The 16,795-nt window shown below is 49.7% G+C and overlaps 2 protein-coding genes across 2 annotated transcripts; both read right to left on the minus strand.

Annotated features, from left to right (window-relative positions):
* Positions 1-366: 366 nt before the first annotated feature.
* Positions 367-4,041, minus strand: KRT18 (keratin 18). Its single transcript, XM_024736372.1, has 7 exons — positions 3,532-4,041; positions 2,679-2,761; positions 2,238-2,394; positions 1,521-1,685; positions 1,290-1,415; positions 885-1,108; positions 367-550 (listed from the first exon to the last, which is right to left on the minus strand). The coding sequence occupies exons 1-7, from the start codon at positions 3,943-3,945 to the stop codon at positions 430-432; spliced, it is 1,290 nt and encodes a 429-aa protein (XP_024592140.1). The 5' UTR covers positions 3,946-4,041; the 3' UTR covers positions 367-429.
* Positions 4,042-13,571: 9,530 nt separating this feature from the next.
* Positions 13,572-13,939, minus strand: LOC112394363 (cytochrome c oxidase subunit 6C-like). Its single transcript, XM_024737145.1, has one exon. It carries the CDS (start codon positions 13,924-13,926, stop codon positions 13,699-13,701), a length of 228 nt encoding a protein of 75 aa, XP_024592913.1. The 5' UTR covers positions 13,927-13,939; the 3' UTR covers positions 13,572-13,698.
* Positions 13,940-16,795: the final 2,856 nt, after the last annotated feature.

Raw genomic sequence — 16,795 nt, forward strand, 5'->3', positions numbered from 1 at the left:
CTTTCCTTTGCCCTCTGTCCTTGGCTCCACTTCCTTCTCAGGCTCAGATTTCTACTAAGGAGCACCTGTCAGGTGGGGGTTTTATGATCAGTTTTCTTTAAGGTTAAGATTCACAATTCTATTGTAATTTTCCCCACTGTTGTTGGCCCATCCCATCTACTGGCTCCCTTCTTTTTCTCTGAGAAGGTGTTTCCAAGAACCCAGACCCTTCTTCTGCCCACTCCCCAACCCGTATGCAACCTCTGGGCTCAGAGGCGGTTTCTGCCTGATCAGAGAGATAGGACTATGGAGTCAGGGCATTCGTACGCTCGCAGTATGAAATGAGCCGCTCGCAGTACGAAATCAGCCACGGAAGACACAAAGTGATATGCAGCAATGTCTCAACTTTTATTGGCCTCTTGCTCCCCAGGGCACCCTGCTTCTGCTGACTCAATGCCTCAGAACTTTGGTGTCTGAGGTCTCAGACACCACTTTGCCGTCCACAAACTTGAGGGTGGTGGTCTTCTGGATGGTTTGCATGGAGTTGCTGCTGTCCACGGCGTCACCAAGACTGTAACAGAAGACAAAGCCCCAGTTATAAACAGCACCGCAGAGAAAAGAGAAACAAGGGAAGTGGAGAAAAGCCTCCTGATCCCCGCCTGCATGTCCCAGTTCCCCTTCGCTGCTTCCTCCATAAGAGGAAAACTGAAGGCCAAATTCCACCTGTGCTCCAAGAACGGCTAGGAGCAATATTTAGTCTATTCTCTTCTCGGGGCACGCGCAGAGCACCAGCGCAGTGCTCAGTGGGTACCAATGAACAGGCACATGGGGGGTTTACAAAAGCTCAGGCTTTGGGGAGAAGTGGTAGCTTGACCCCAGCTTATACCGAGGAGAGCCCCACTCACTTGAAGTCCTCCCCATCTTCCAGGAGGCGGCGGTAGGTGTTGATCTCAGCCTCTAGCTTGACCTTGATGTTCAGCAGGGCCTCGTACTCCTGGGTCTGGCGTTGCCCCTCCGCCCGGGTCTGGGCCAGCTCCGACTCCAGGTGCAGGAGGACCCCATTGAGCTGCTCCATCTGCATGGCATAGCGGGCCTCCACTTCCCTCAGGCTGTTCTCCAGGCTGGCCTTCTGCAGGGGCATAGGGAGAGGGTCGGGTGAGACAGGGTGGAGGGAGAGTCTCTGCAGCTTTCAGCCCTCTTTGAAACTTTGAGTGCCTACTGTTTGCCAGGTACTAGGGTAGTGAGTAGAAGCAGTGGAAAATACAGAGAGAAACAACTCTTTCTGAGCGAAAGGCACCGAGGGCTCTCACCAGATTTCTCATGGAGTCCAGGTCGATCTCCAGGGACTGGACGGTGCGTCTCAGCTCCGTGAGTGTCATCTCAGCAGCTCCTATCTCAGCGGTCTGCGAGGTGACCACTGTGGTGCTCTCCTCAATCTGCGGGGGGGATATGGTCCTCAGGTCCCTCCTTCTGTCGGCCTCCCTCCCGCACCCTCGTGCCTCTTGTGCTTAGCCTGGCATCCATCCCTCTCCCTCGTGTACCTGCTGGGACCAGTACTTGTCCAGCTCCTCTCGGTTCTTCTGAGCCAGCTCGTCATACTGGGCCCGGATGTCTGCCATGATCTTGCTGAGGTCCTGAGCTTTGGGGGCATCCAACTCCACGGTCAACCCAGAGTTGGCAATCTGGTTTTGTAGACCCTTTACTTCCTAAAGGAGAAAGGGACAAAAGTGAGGAGGTGCTCAGGGTCAGAGCTCCAGGAAGCCTCTTCACCTGTGACTGCCTCTTCCAGGAGGCCTATGGGATCAGTTGGAGAACAGAACAGGGGAATCTCTTGACTTTGCTCTCTGGGTGTTGCCAGTTCTGGGCCTTCTACTCCAGATGGCTAAGATGCCAGCTGTCAACGCCATGCTTGTCACTGACAGGTGGTGGTTTCTCTCTCCTCGCTTCACCCTGTCCCTCCATCTACAAACCTGCTCCCTGTACCTTCCTCCCTCACCTCCTCCATCAGGTCTCACTTCTACTGCTAGCTGTTTCCACTGTGGTCCTCATCTCATCCTCTCACCCATGGCCTTTTGACCTCATCACACTCTAATTCAGGTGACCCACCGAGCGTGGCAACAGTCTGATGAAGAAGCCCTCAGGCTGGTAGTCCTAAACTCCCCTGCAAGGCGGCTTGCAGGCGGCCTGCTCCGTCTAGTCCCTGGCCCAGACTCATCTTGGTCCCTTGGTTCCTGGCTTGGCCAGGGTCCCCTGCTTGCCTCCTCGTGGTTCTTCTTCATGAACAGCAGCTCCTCCTTGAGAGCCTCGATCTCAGTCTCCAGCTGCAGCCGGGTGACATTGGTGTCATCAATGACCTTGCGGAGCCCGTGGATGTCACTCTCCACAGACTGGCGCATGGCCAGCTCTGTCTCATACCTGCGGGAGTGGAGGTGATTGGAAGGGCCCCGTCTCTGATCCTGAACCTTCTCAACCCACGCCACCTACTAAGAGCAGCCCCATGCCCACTGCAAACCAGCCACCTGATTCAGAAATCAGGCAGTAATCCTCTGAGCACTGTTCCTGGCACTTGGGGGACAGTGTTCTTACACTGGGTTACGTGAAGAATAAACTGATGGAGCCTTACTCTCATCCACCCAGCTCTACCCACAGCTGAACAAAAGCCCCCTAACGGACCCCAGCTTCCTAGTCCCCAGCCTTACTTGACTCTGAAGTCATCAGCAGCAAGACGGGCATTATCAATCTGCAGGACGATGCGGGCATTGTCCACAGAGCTTGCAAAAATCTGGGGGGATTGTAGAGAGAGGTCGCTCCATGAATGGGAAGTCAGTGATGGGGTGGGCTGAGTGTGTGGAGGGTGTCATGTGTCTCAGTGAAAAAACCTTCCTAGCCCTCGGAATAACCAGAGACTTTCCTTGTATACCTATCCCCTTCCACCTGTGCCCCTCACGCTGTTCCCTCCTTTCCTGGAGTCTCAAATCCCAGCGTTCCCAGTCTCCTGCTGCCCTTCCTTCTAGGCCTCTGCTGGCTGGCCAGCCCGGAAGTGAGCAGTTACTAAACCGCCCTCTCCCTGGCCCTCTCCCAGCATTTTTCCTAGTGCACCTGCTCAGCATACCCCCGCCCCACCGGTGGGCCTCCTGTTTACTCCCAGATGACTCAGCCTTATAGCCACATCTGCTTAACCCCTCCAATTGTCCCCTCTCCACCAGAAGCCAGAGTGTCTGAGCCCTCTTTATTGAGCCTTGTTTCACCTCCCTCTCTGCTGTCCACTCCTCTGCGAAGCTCCCCCCTCCTCTTCCCACTCGGCCCTCCTGTGCCCATTCACCACCCTTGGGGTCCCTGTGACCAGGGGCGATGTCTATGGAAGTTCGGGGCATTCCTAACCTTCTGCGGGTGGAGTTGGGGGCGGGGCGGGACATAGACAAGGGGAAGGAGTGCATGCACCCCACCCTACTAAAATTCCTATCCTTGGGGGAGGGAGAGGAAGAGGGGAGTGGATAACTGGAGGGTCAAACGTGGCTGGGAGTTGGGGCTGCTCCCTCCATGTCCCCTTACCTGAACCCTCAGGTCCTCGATGGTCTTCAAGTAGTGCCCCCAGTCTCTGACCTGGGGTCCCTTCTTCTCCAGGTGTTCCCGGATTTTGCTCTCCAGTCTCCTATTATCGGCCTCCAGGCTCCTCACCCTCTCCAGGTAGGAGGCCAGGCGGTCATTCAGGTCTTGCATGGTCTCCTTCTCACCCTGGATGCCCCCTACACCCACCAGACCCCCGGCCATCCCGGCGCCCAGGTTCCCGGACCCCCAGCCGCCCCGGACGCTGGTGGAGCGGGACACGGAGATCCGGGAGCCCGAGCCCCCGGCGCCTGCATAGACGCTGGCAGCGCTGCTGACCGGTCGGACCCCGTGGCCAGGTGACTGCGCGGAACCCAGGGACCGGTAGCTGGAGAAGGTGGACTGGGCGCTGAAGCTCATGTTTGTTCCGCGAGGAAAGAGCGAGGCCAGGACTCAGGTGCTGGGCCGTGGAGTGTGTGAGGTCCACAACTCAAGTTATAGCTCTCAGGGAGGGGGTGGGTGGGAGCCCGCCCGGGTGGGAACCCGCCCCCCGACAGGCCCCGCCTCCGCCACCAGAGTCGCCGCGGAAGCGCGGAAGCCTGCGCCACAGGTTCCTGACCCTCCCCAGCCTTTCCCCGCCCCCTCAGCACCGTCCTGCCAAGGTCACCCTCCAGCCCCCAGGGTGGCGGTGAGTGAGTGGGGCCGGGACAGCCGTGGGCAGCAGGTGAAGTTGGCTCTGGCAGCTGGGACTTCAGGGCAGGAAATGACGTCATGGTACCCCCCCTCCCCCAGGTAGGGGAGGTACAGGCCTGGTTGAGAATTTGGGGGATGAGTGTTGGGGTCGGGTGTGAGTCTCCGTCGTTGTCCTCAGCTGCAGCCCAAGTTCTCACCTGCAGGGGGCATCTTGGGGAATCCCGGAACCCTAGGAGTCCTGGGGAAGAAAAGTTGGGGGCTGGAGAAGAGGAAGAGAAACGCGATTCTGAGCCTCAAGTCTGCTGGTTTACACTCGACCCCCCCCACACACTTGGTTCCCAATCGTGCCCTCCTGCACTTGTTCCCTAGCACACCCTCAGCCCCTATCCTATGCACGTGTATGGTCAATTACCCACAGACACGCATACTCACCGATTATGTTCACTCTGAACCTTCCCACTCCCCATCCCTCAGCCCACTGCCACTGAGGCCTGGCCTTCCTCAAGCACTCTGCGGTTTGAACAGGAGTCCTCACCTCTACACACCTGCGTATCAGCCTTACCCACACCCTGGGTAAACAAATATTTCTGAGCACTTACATTTCGACAGATATTTGTTGGGCATCTACTGTGCACCAGGCCCTGTTCTAGTTGCTGGGAGAGCAGCAGTGGAAAGAGACCAATAATCCCTCATGGAGACTGTCATGTGTCCCATTTGTTACGGGGCCTGAGAGGTCAGACACGCACACCTCCAAACATTCTGGCCGAGACTCAGCACTGGTGGCCAGCCCTTTCTCCCTCCTTACTAGGACTGTTCGGCAGGCCCCCTCCTTCCCCTGCCTCTCCTCCAAAGGCTCTCTGGATCCCAAGCCTGTCCCCGGGGGGCTGCCTCCTCCAGGAAGCTTATGTCAGGATATGGGTGAGAAGGATGGACGTAGGGAAGTTCCCCCTGCTCCCTTCACCCCTGAAGCTGGGTGGTGGCCCTCTGCTGAATGAGCTGGAGGAATCCTGGGGTACTGGGCGTTCAAGCCTGTTGCCACCAGCAGCTCATTTGTCTGGCAGGGCCTGGCATTACACAGCTGTCTGCGCTCTTCGCTCTGGGGAGGACCTATCGATTCTTATCGAGCTGCCAGCTGAACTGAAGAGGTGAAGGCAGATGGGAGAGGAGGAATGGGAAGAGGAGGGGCCCCAGGAGTAGCTAGGTCAACGGACCAGACAGAGGGGAGGCACTGCTCAGATGAGGGGCTTGGCCCTGGATCATCCCAGGCCTGGCACCTTCTGGTGAGGAAAGCCCCTCAGCACCCAAAGGGAGCTGGCTAGGAGCAGGTCAGGGTGGGAGCTGGCCAGGGGAGGGTCAGGGCCTGCTGAAGGTCAAAAGGCAAATGGCATGCAAATTAGCATACAAATGAATGCCCACTAGTTTTGCATGGAGGATTTCTGGGAGCTTAGAAGTGCCAGCCAGTCAAAGGGGTTTCTCCTGCTTTCACCTTCACATTCCCCCATGAAGTTCCAGGATTGCCATGTTGTGCAGAATTGCACAATAAGGTGTAGAGGTTACAGATGTGATGTATTGCCTTTGCTGTTTTTGCTAAACTTGAAGTCAGACAATCTGTGGGCTTCAGCTGTGTGACCTTGGGGAAGTCACTTAATTCTGTGTTTCAGTTTCTTCACTGGTAAAAGGAGAAGAAAGCCTGTCCAGTCTATCTCCTTGGGTGGCGATTGACATGAATGTTAATTATTACTCACTTATTCACTGAACAAATGCTACTTACTTACTGGGGAGTAAATCTCCAGGAGGGCAGCTGTGAGGGGGTCAGTGTAATTTTAAAGATGTCTCCACGATATAAGGACTCTTTCTAAGTCACTTAACACCCTTGGGGGACTTTGAATTCCAACAGGGATCAGGCCCAGATCTAAGGATTCTTATCTAAACTCCTTTCCAGGTCTTTCTGTGACTCCTGCCCCACTCCAACTGCTTGGGACATTTTGGGGCCTGGGGAGGAAGGCACTGTCTGGGGCTGGAGGAGGAGAGCTGCCAGCCAGGTCTTATCTCCCGTAGCTGATGTTACTGGCCACATTCCTGACCTCTTGCAGCACCGGGGCAAATACCGACCTCAGGTTTCCAGCACCAGCTGCCCTTTTCCACCACATCCAGATTCCTCTGTGATTCAGGGCCTTTTCACTCTTCTGAGAGCCTCTGGGAGAGCTGGGGAGGGGGTGTGAGGGGGGAGTTTCGGGCCCCCAGGTTCCCAGCACTGGGGCTCTGGGGTGGTGGTGGGATGGGCGATGGTGAGGCCGGTCCCTGGAGTAGGAGGAAGGAAGGGTCCCGGTGAGAGGCCGGAACAAAGACAGATGAGAAGGCGAGTCGAGTAAAGGAGCTCAGCAGAGGGGGGTCCTGAAGGAGGGGAAATGGTCCCCCACCCCCATCCTGCCCTGTGTTCCGGTGTCCTGCTGAGGGGGAGCTGGGAACCTGAGAGACAGGTTTAACTACTGAGTAAACTCCGAGATGACCCTGATAAGAGGGGGCGGGTCAGCTCTTTCCTCCCCCTTCCCTACACTCTCCCTTGGAGAGCTGGAGCCACAGCCCTGGGAGAACTAGATAGTGGGGAGATTAAGGGATTGGGGGATCGTGGGGGCCTGGAGCCCTTTAGGCTTTGCTTTATCATTTAGTCTGTAAATTTTGTACCCAACCCTGAGGAAGGGCTTGTTTAGGATAGCAACTGAAGTGTGACGGTTGGGGTCTATAGACCAGACAGCAGGGGGCGGGGGAGGGCGGGGGCGGGAGTCGGATTCTCACCATCGTCTCCAAGGGTTGAAGGATTGAGAACGACTCCGGAAAGGACCTTCCAAAGGTGTGAGTGTCTTGCGGGCAGTGAGAGGTCTTTTTAGTGAGAACAGTAGGGGACAGCAAGGCGGCTGAGAGGTTGGCCTGGGAGGCTCCCCTCAGCTCCCCTCAGTGCAGGGCCCAGCGTGCCAGCGGACCTCCCACAGGAGGGCCCCAAGGGCTACTGAGTTAGGGGCAGAGCCTCTGAGGAAGAGAACACACAGAGGGAGGAACGGGGCGAGACCCAAGGGAAAGGGGTGTGGGGGCGGGGTGGGAATTCCTCTTGCTCAGCCCTGAGTCTGGCATGTAGCGAGAGCTCCATAAATGATTTTGATTTAAACAATTAATGAAAAGGGGGGCCGAGGGGTGTGGTTAGGTAGGCTGTGGAGGCAGGTGGGATGATGGGGGTGGCAGCTGGGTTGGGAGCAAGGCCCAGTCTGAATCCCTCAAGACTTTTGGGAATGTCTCTGGAAGGGTCCCTGCCCCATTTGGAGAACCTGGACCTGCCTGTCTAGTGTAGACTGGGGGAGGGGTTCTGAGGGTTCGGGCCAGGCCCTTTCCCCCAGGGTTGGGAAGGTCAAAGAATGTTCTGTACTTTTATATCATTGCTTCAGCTGGGCTTGTATCCTGGGTTATTTTCCAGGGATAAAGGAAGGAAAGATCATGAAGAACATGTAGCTGCCCAGGAATCTCCAGCGATAAAGCTCAGAGAGGGTTCCAGGAAATCGGGCCCTTCCAGAGTCCCCTCAGCTCCCTGGGGTCCCCTGCAGTCTCCTCTGGCAAAGCCAGCTCTCACCCACCAGGCGTGGCCTCTCCTATTCTTATGACCCCTTCCCCTTCCCCCGTCTGACCCTGGTACTCCTGGTCCCTCCTCTGGTACAACCCCGTTACCTCAATGCCATCCCCCAGCCCATCACCTCTTTCCAATCTGCCAAGAGGTGTGTGGCACACAGGGATGAGTGTGGCACTTGGTGTCAAAAGACCCGGGTTCGAGGTCCCACTGCTGGCTGGGTGACCTTGGGCAAATTTACTTGCCTTGGTCTCCTCAGCTGTAGAATAAGGATAATAGTTACATCTACTCCGAGAGCTTTCATGAGAATCAAATGAGACAATCTGCCTGGAAGGGCTTTGACAGCTGAAGAAGTCAGTTCATTTCCTCTCTCGTCTGGTTTGTCCCCATCTACTCTTTGCCTTCCCAGGTCCCTTATTTTGCTCTCACTACCCTCTAGCCTTCTGCTCCCTCCCCATCACTATTTCTTTACTTTCAATTTGGGCAAAGAGCAGGGGCAGCTAAAACTGAGTCTGTGGAAAAGGGGGCGAAATGCAAAAGTAGAGTGGCTGAAAACCCATCTCAAAATCATCCCATCAATGGCCACGTCTCTACCAGTCTCTCTCCTTTTGGCTTTGAACTAGGCAGATCTACGAGCAATGTCTGGGGAAACTGTCCTGTGAGCAGCTAGACAGGCAAGGCTACAGCTTGAGAGAGGCGTGGGGTATGGAAGGCAGCTTGTGGAGCCAAGACTAGCCCTCAGGGCCTTGGCAAAAACTGGACAAAGTCAGCCTCCTCCTTGTCTCCTTGGCCTGTGCACTGACCGACCTGCACAGGCAGGTGGGGTAGCCCTGTCTGGAGCCATCCCCCTAGAGGATCTGGGGGAAATCCTGGTGTGGATGAGATGGCCTAAGGAAAAAGATCAGACAAAAAAAGTGGGCAGAATCTGCATAGAGGGACCCAAGGCAAGAAGAGGAGGAAGAGACAGAGGGAAAAGAGAGGAGAGAGGAGAGGAGGTCCAGACTCCTGACAGCTCCCGAAAGAGACCAGGAGAGAGGGCTGTCATGAAAGCCAAGGAGAAGAAGTTTCAAGGAGGGACAGATGCACACAGAGATCAAGGAGGCTGTGGAGAAGCAGAGCACTTCCAGTAAAGTGATGGAGACCAAAGCCAGATGCTGAAAGGCCAAGGAGTCGGTGCTAAGTGGAAGCAGAATGTAAACTTTTCTTTTACGAAGTTTGGGGGAATGCCCTCGCAGTCCAGTGGTTAGGACTCTGCTCCCTCACGGCTGAGGGTTCGGGTTCAGTCCTTGCTAAGATCCCACAAGTCGTGTGTTGTGGCCAAAAAAAAAAAGAAGTTTAGGGAATTTCCTGGTGGTCCAGTAGTTAGGACTCCATGCTTCCACTGCTGGGAGCATAGGTTCGATCCCCGGTCGGGGAACTAACATCCTGAAAGCTGCATGGCATGGCAAAAAAAAAAAAAAAAATTAAAAAGAAAAAAAAAAGGTTTGTCAGGGAAGGAAAGGAGAAAATGGGGTGATACCCTGTTGTAGGTAGCAAGGTTGATGGAAGGTGTCCTCAGGATGGTACTGCTTAGCCAGGCTGATCAGTGATTAAACAAGCAATGACAATGGAGTGAGGTTGGTGCTGGGCCAGGGCAAGTCCAGGGCCCAATGGAAGCCCATAGCAGCAACTGCTAACCCAGCCTAAGAGCCTAGGGGAAGTGACATTTCAGCAGAAACCTGAAGAGTGCTAGTACTAGTAGGTGGCAGACCTGGGATTTGTCATACGTAACCTCTACATGCTTCTGCCTCTCTACCAATGGGAAGAGCAGGACAGAGGCAGAAGGAGCCTGCGGCACGCGTGATGAGGTAACATGGTCTACCCGTGGTGCATGAGGCTATGTGAATGGTTCTGAGGTCCCAGTGAAGGTCACACAGCGTGGCTCCATGATGAGACCAACCACATGAGAATCTGTATCCTGGGGGAATCTCTTGCTGAGAGATGAGCGGGAGGGAGTGGTGGAAACTCAGAGGCAACGGAATCTAGATTTACAACATTGTTGAAATAGACTCTTGGGGTGGGTTGAATGGGAAAGCAAAGACAACCAGAAGACCTCAGAGGAAGAGGAGTCCAGGGCTTGGGAGCTGACATGATGGATGGCAGCTGCAGTCTAGAAAACAAGGGAGCACGAGATGTGGCATGTCAGAGAGGGGATCGTCGGAGTTTGGGGTCAGAGCAGATGATATCATTTAAGGGTGGCTGAAAATCATGGAGTTAAGGATCTTAAGGAAAAGAAAGGACAGGAAAAGAGCATAGATTTTGGAGTCAGGCAGATCTGAATCGTCTGTGTTCTAGCTCTGTTTGCCTGCTGAGTGACCTCGTTCAAGTCGGGTGCCCAAGTTAGTAAGCTTCTCTGAGCTACAGCTTCCTCATCTGTTGTTGCAGGAATTAAATGTGCATGATAGGGCCTGGAGCATAGCAGGTGCTCCCCTGCCTTCTTCTGCTGCAATAATCGTCAGCATGGAGGTTCAAGTCTCTCAGTTTAGTTCAGTTCTACAGTGAGCTGTGGATACAGAGATAAATAAAAATAAACAATAATAATCAAGGAGATGATGATTAGAGGGGACAGATAACCGGACCAAAAGAATACAATGTGATAGGTGCTATGAAAAGTTCTAAAGTAGTATCAGAGGAGGGAATAATTCATCCGTTCATTAACAATTTGTAAGGGAGCTGTTATGTGCCAGCCGTGTTCTAGGCTCTGGGGATACAGCAAAGAAAAGCCAGATAAGGTTGTTGTTCTTGCGGAGCTCACATTTTAGGTGGAAGGGTTGGGATCGTGGAGAACCTCAAGAAGGAGGGAATGCTCTGGCAGAGCTTCAAAAAAATGAACAAGAACTTGTTAGAGAGACAAGGGGGTCAAGGAGAAGTCTTTACAGATAGAACGGTATTGTGATCTGTTACAGTATCCAACAGTCACCTCCTCTGAGTTTCAGATATGTATCTCCTGCCTGTCACTGGATATTGTCCCCAGCTGGAGTTTTCAAAGAAATCTTTTTTATTAAAAAATCTTTTTTGGCTGTGCCGTGCAGCTTGTGGGATCTTAGTTCCCAGACCAGGGGTTGAACCTGTACCCTTGGTGGCGAAAGAGTGGTCTCCTAACCCCTGGACTGCTGGGGAATTCCCAAAGAAATCAAGCTTATTAGATGTAAGGCTGGATCTTCCTGCATCTTTTTTTTTTTTTTCTTTTAAAAAATTCAGATTTATTGAGGTACAATTTGCAGAGAGAAATGTTCACTCTTTTCAGGGATACGGTTCAATGGGTTTGGACAGATGGATACAGTTGTATCCACCATAAATCAAGACCTGCCACCATAAATCAAGATAGAAAACATTTAATCACCTCAGAAAGTCCTACTGCATTCCTTCACAGTCAGTCTCCCTCACCCACCCCCAGCTCTGGCAACCATCAATCTGCCCCAATGATTTTTCCTTTTTCAGAATGCCACGTAGATTGAATCATAGACTACGTTACCTTTTGTCTCTGACTTCTTTCACTTAGCGTAATGCTTCTGTGTTTCACCCATGTTATTGCATGTATCAGCACTTCGTTCCTCTTTATTGCTGTACAGTATTCTACTGTATGGCGGTATCACGATTAGTTTGTTCATTCACTAGTACGTGGGTATTTGAGTTGTTTCCAGTTTTTAGTAATTATGAATAAAGGTGTTATAAATATTTCTGCACAGTTCTTTGTGTGGATATAAGTTTTCATTTTTCTTGGATAAAATAGCTAAGAATGAGATGGTGTGTTGTATGATAAGTACATGTTTAACTTTCTAAGAAACTGCCAAACTGTTTTTCAATTGAAGTTTAGTTAATTTATAATATTGTGTTCAAACTATTTTCTAAAGTAACTGTACCATTTTGCATTCCCACCAGTAATGTATGAGGGTTCCAATTGCTCTTCACCCTCACCAGCACTTTCTATTGTTTTTCTTTTTTTAAATTACAGCTTTACTGGTGGGTGCATAGTAATATCTCATTGTCATTTTAATTTGTATTTTCATAATGACTAATGATGTTGAGCAACTTTTTTTTTTTTTTTTTTTTTCGGTACGCGGGCCTCTCACTGTTGTGGCCTCTCCCGTTGCGGAGCACAGGCTCCGGACGCGCAGGCTCAGCGGCCATGGCTCACGGGCCCAGCCGCTCCGCGGCACGTGGGATCTTCCCGGACCGGGGCACGAACCTGTGTCCCCTGCATCGGCAGGCGGACTCTCAACCACTGCGCCACCAGGGAAGCCCTGAGCAACTTTTTTATGTGCTTTTGTTGCCATCTGTATCTCTTCTTCGATGAAGTGTCAGTGCGAATCTTTTGCCCATTAAAAAATATTGGGTTGTCCATAAAAAAACGAAAAGACAACCTACGGAATGGGAGAAAACATTGGCAAATGATAAGACAGAAAAGGGCTTAATCTCCAAAATATACAAACAGCTCATACAACTCAAGAAAAAAACAAATAACCCAATCAAAAAATGGACAGAAGACCTTAATAGACATTTCTCCAAATGAGACATACAGATAGCCAGGAGACACATGAAAAGATGCTCAACATCACTAATTATTAGAGAAATGCGAATCAAGACTACAATGAGGTACCACCTCACACTGGTCAGGATGGCCATCATCAAAAAGTCTACAAATAACAAATGCTGGAGAGGGAGTGGAGAAGAGGGAGCCCTCCCGCACTGTTGGTGGGAGTGTGAGTTGGTGCAGCCACAACGGAAAACAGTGTGGAGGTTCCTCAGAAAACTAAAAATAGAACTACCATATGATCCAGCAACCCCACTCCTGGGCATATAACCAGACAAAACTATAATTCAAAAAGACGTGCACCCCTATGTTCATAGCAGCACTATTCACAATAGCCAAAACATGGAAACAACCTAAACGTCCATCAACAGATGAATGGATACAGATGTGGTACAGATGCACAATGGAATACTACTCAGCCATAAAAAAGAACGAAATAATTACCATTTGCAGCAACATGGATGAAACTAGAGATTATCATACTGAGTGAAGAAAGTCAGAAAGAGAAAGACCAATACCATATGATATCACTTATATGTGGAATCTAAAATATGGCAAAATGAACCTATTTACAAAACAGAAACAGGCTCACAGACAGAGAACAGACTTGTGGTTGCCAAGGGGGTAGGGGCTGGGGGACGGAAGGACTGGGAGTGTCGGATTAGCAGATATAAACTATTACATACAGGATGGATAAACAAGGTTCTACTGTATAGCACAGGGAACTATTTTCAATCTCCTGTGATAAACCATAATGGAAAAGAATATATAAAAAAAGAATGTCTCTATGTGTATAACTGAGTCACTTTGCTGTATAGCAGAGACTGACACAACATTGTAAATATACTATACTTCAGTAAAAAAATTAAATTAAATTAAAAATATTGGGTTGTCCTTTTTATTATTTATTTACTAGAGTTTTTCATCATATATGTGATTTACAACTATTTTCTTCCAGTCTGTAGTTGTCTTTCCATTTTCTTAATGGTGTCTCTTGTGGAGAAGCTATTGGTTTTGAAGAAGTCCATTTTATCAAGGTTTTAGTTTAAGGATCATGCCCTGATGCTGTATTTGAGAAATCTTTGCTTATGTGAAAGTCACAAAGATTTTTTTCTGTTTTCTCCTAGAAGATTTATGGTTTTAGATTTTTTTTTTTTTTTTTTTTTGGTTAATCGTTGATTTATCATGAGAAACTATTCCTTAGCCCAGGTATTAGTAGTTCATAGTTCAGGAACACAGGTAAGTGACAAACTTCCGTGGAACTCAACCCAAAGAAATTCTTTATATTCCAAAATCACTTTGCACTCGGAAAGATACCAGCCTTCCACATCTCCTCAAAATCTTTTATGGAATCATAAGTTCTGTAGAAATCTGCATATGCCTTCTTTCTTGGTTCAGCCACAGCAAACTTATAGAAAGCTGCAACTCCCAAGGAGACAAAGAATGCTCCAACAATATGACATCGCAGACGCTTGGCCAGAAGGCCACGCATCTGAGGTTTTGTCAAAGAACTGGAAGCCATGGTAGTTTTTCTCCTTGACAGCAGACTATTTCAAGGTCACGCAATCAAGAACACTCCAGCAGGTCCCACAGGGCCCACTTTGTGACCCGGGCCTGAAGGCCGCGGCACGCGGGCCAGCATCCCGACTTCAGGCGAGCGCGGCCCGGGCAGGGGCCTATGGTTCTAGATTTTACATTTTGGCCTAAGATTCGTTTGAGTTAATGTGTTTGGCAAATATTTTCTCCCAATCTGTGGCTTACTTTTGTATTTTCTTTTTTTTTTATAAATTTATTTTTTGGCTGCGTTGGGTTTTCATTGCTGGGTGAGGGCTTTCTCTAGTTGTGGCGAGTGGGTGCTACTCTTCGTTGTGGTATGTGGGCTTCTCATTGCCGTGGCTGCTCTTGTTGCGGAGCACGGGATCTAGGCGCAGGCTCGGTAGTTGTGGCGCACGGGCTTAGGTGCTCCATGGCTTGTGGGATCTTCGTGGACCAGGGACACAGGGCTTGAACCTGTGTCCCCTGCATTGGCAGGTGGATTCTTAACCACTGTGCCACCAAGGAAGTCCCTACTTTTGTATTTTCTTAACAGTGTCATTAGAATAGATGACATTTTTAATTTTGGTAAAATTCCATTGTCAAATTTTTCTTTAATGGTTTATTTTTGTGTGTGTGTGTTCTAAGAAATCTTTACCTAACCTAAGATCACTAAGTTTTTTTTCTTATGTTTTCTTCTAGAAGTTGGATATTTTTGGGTTTTTTGTTTTGAGTTGATTCTTGTCTATGACATGAAGTATGGGTTGAGGTTAATTTTTTTTTTTTGCATGCGGATGTCCAATTGTTCCAGCACTATTTGTTGAAAAGGCTATATTTTCTGCAATGATTTACTTTGGTACCATTGTGTGAGTCTATTTCTGAGCTCTTATGTTCCACTGATGTATATATCTATCCTTATGTTAATACCCCACTGTCTTGATTACTGTAGCTTTATGGTAAGTCTTGAAACCAGGTAGTGTGAGTTCTTCAACTTTCTTCTTTTTCAAAATTGTTTTGGCTAGTCTAGGCCCTTTGTTTCTTTATATAAATTTTTAGAATCAGTTTGTCAATCTCTAAATAAAAGCTTACTGGAATTTTGATTGGGACTGCATTAAATGCATGAACTTTGTATATCTCACCATTCTAGATCTTTAATTTCTTTCATTAATGTTTTGTGGTTTTCAGCACACACATCTTGTACCTGTTTTGCTTGATTGGAAGGTATTTTATGTTTTAAGTCTGATTGTTAATGATACTGTGTTTTCAATTTCAATATCCAATTTTTCATTACTAGTATATAGAAATATGATTGATTTTGTATCTTGATCATTTAGCCTGCAACTTTGCTAAACTCTCTTACACCAGTAGCTTTTTTGTAGATTGAAACCTTTTACGTAGAATATCATTTCATTTGTGAATAAAGGCAGCTTTATTTCTTCTTTTCCAATCTGTATGCCTTATTTTCTTTTTCTTGACTTACTGCACTAGCGAACACCTCCATTACAATGTTAAATAAAAGTGGTGAGGGGCTTCCCTGGTGGCGCAGTGGTTGGGAGTCCGCCTGCCGATGCAGGGGACGCGGGTTCATGCCCCGGTCCGGGAGGGTCCCACGTGCCGCGGAGCGGCTGGGCCCGTGAGCCATGGCCGCTGAGCTTGCGCGTCCGGAGCCTGTGCTCCGCAACGGGAGAGGCCACAGCAGTGAGAGGCCCGCGTACAGCAAAAAAAAAAAAAAGTGGTGAGACAGCAAATACCTTTGCTTTGGTCCTGATCTTGTGGGGAGAACATTCATTCTTTCACTATTAAAAATTATGTTAGCCCTAAGTTTTTTGTAAATGTTCTTCATCAGGTCAAAGAAATTCCCTTCTATTCATAGTTTGCTGAGAGTTTTTCTTTTTTTCTTTTTTTGCTGTACGCGGGCCTCTCACTGTTGCAGCCTCTCCCATTGCGGAGCACAAGCTCCGGACGCGCAGGCCCAGCGGCCATGGCTCACGGGCCCAGCCGCTCCGCCGCATGTGGGATCTTCCCGGACCGGGGCACAAGCCCGCGTCCCCTGCATCGGCAGGCGGACTCTCAACCACTGCGCCACCAGGGAAGCCCTTTACTGATTTTCTATTTGTCTTATTAATTATTGAGAAAGGAATATTGAGGCCTCCAAGCATAATTTTGGATTAATCTACTTCTCCTTTCAGTTCTTTTAATTTCTATTTTATGTTTTTTTTAAATTAATTAATTTATTTATTTGGCTGCGCCTTGTTTTAGCTGTGGCACGCGGGATTTTTGTTGCTGAGTGTGAGCTCTTAGATGTGGCATGTGGGCTCTTAGTTGTGGCATGCGGGCTCTTAGTTGCAGCATGTGGGATCTAGTTCCCTGACTAGAGATCGAACCCAGGCACCCTGCACTGGGAGCTTGGAGTCTTAGCCACTGGACAACCAGGGAAGTCCCTCTATTTTATGTTTTTAAAAACTCTGTTGTTGGGTGCATACACATTTAGGATTCTTATAGCTTCCTGATGAACTGGCCCCTTTGTCATTCTGCAGTGTCCCTCCATATCCCAGATATATTCTTTGTTTTGAAGTCCATTTTGTCGGATATTCGTGTGACCTTCTTCTAATTTTCCCCTTCTCATGGAACGGCATCACCATCCAAAGAGGTGTCTAGGGCAAAAACCGGGTTGTCATCCTTGGCACTTCCCACCCTCCACCACCATATCAGCCCATTATCAAATCTTGTCCATTTTACCTCCTAAATGACCCTTGAATCTTTCAGCTCCTCTCTAGCTCTATAATCATCATCCTAGTCTAAGTTTTCATTATAGTATCTCTTGCTTAGCCTACTCTCTTAGTTTACTGATGTCCTTG

This window comes from Neophocaena asiaeorientalis, unplaced genomic scaffold (genome assembly GCF_003031525.2).
Source record: "Neophocaena asiaeorientalis asiaeorientalis breed wild unplaced genomic scaffold, Neophocaena_asiaeorientalis_V1.1 scaffold134, whole genome shotgun sequence".
Taxonomy (NCBI): Eukaryota; Metazoa; Chordata; class Mammalia; order Artiodactyla; family Phocoenidae; genus Neophocaena; species Neophocaena asiaeorientalis.

Bases quoted from the DNA above. Each gene is read 5' to 3' on its own strand.
- KRT18 (XM_024736372.1), bottom strand. From the start codon at position 3,945: ATGAGCTTCAGCGCCCAGTCCACCTTCTCCAGCTACCGGTCCCTGGGT. The intron at 2,762-3,531 runs GTAAGGGGACAT...CAATCCCCCCAG, and splicing joins TCGAGGACCTGAGGGTTCAG to ATTTTTGCAAGCTCTGTGGA. The intron at 1,416-1,520 runs GTACACGAGGGA...TCCCCCCCGCAG, and splicing joins ACAAGTACTGGTCCCAGCAG to ATTGAGGAGAGCACCACAGT.
- LOC112394363 (XM_024737145.1), bottom strand. From the start codon at position 13,926: ATGGCTTCCAGTTCTTTGACAAAACCTCAGATGCGTGGCCTTCTGGCC.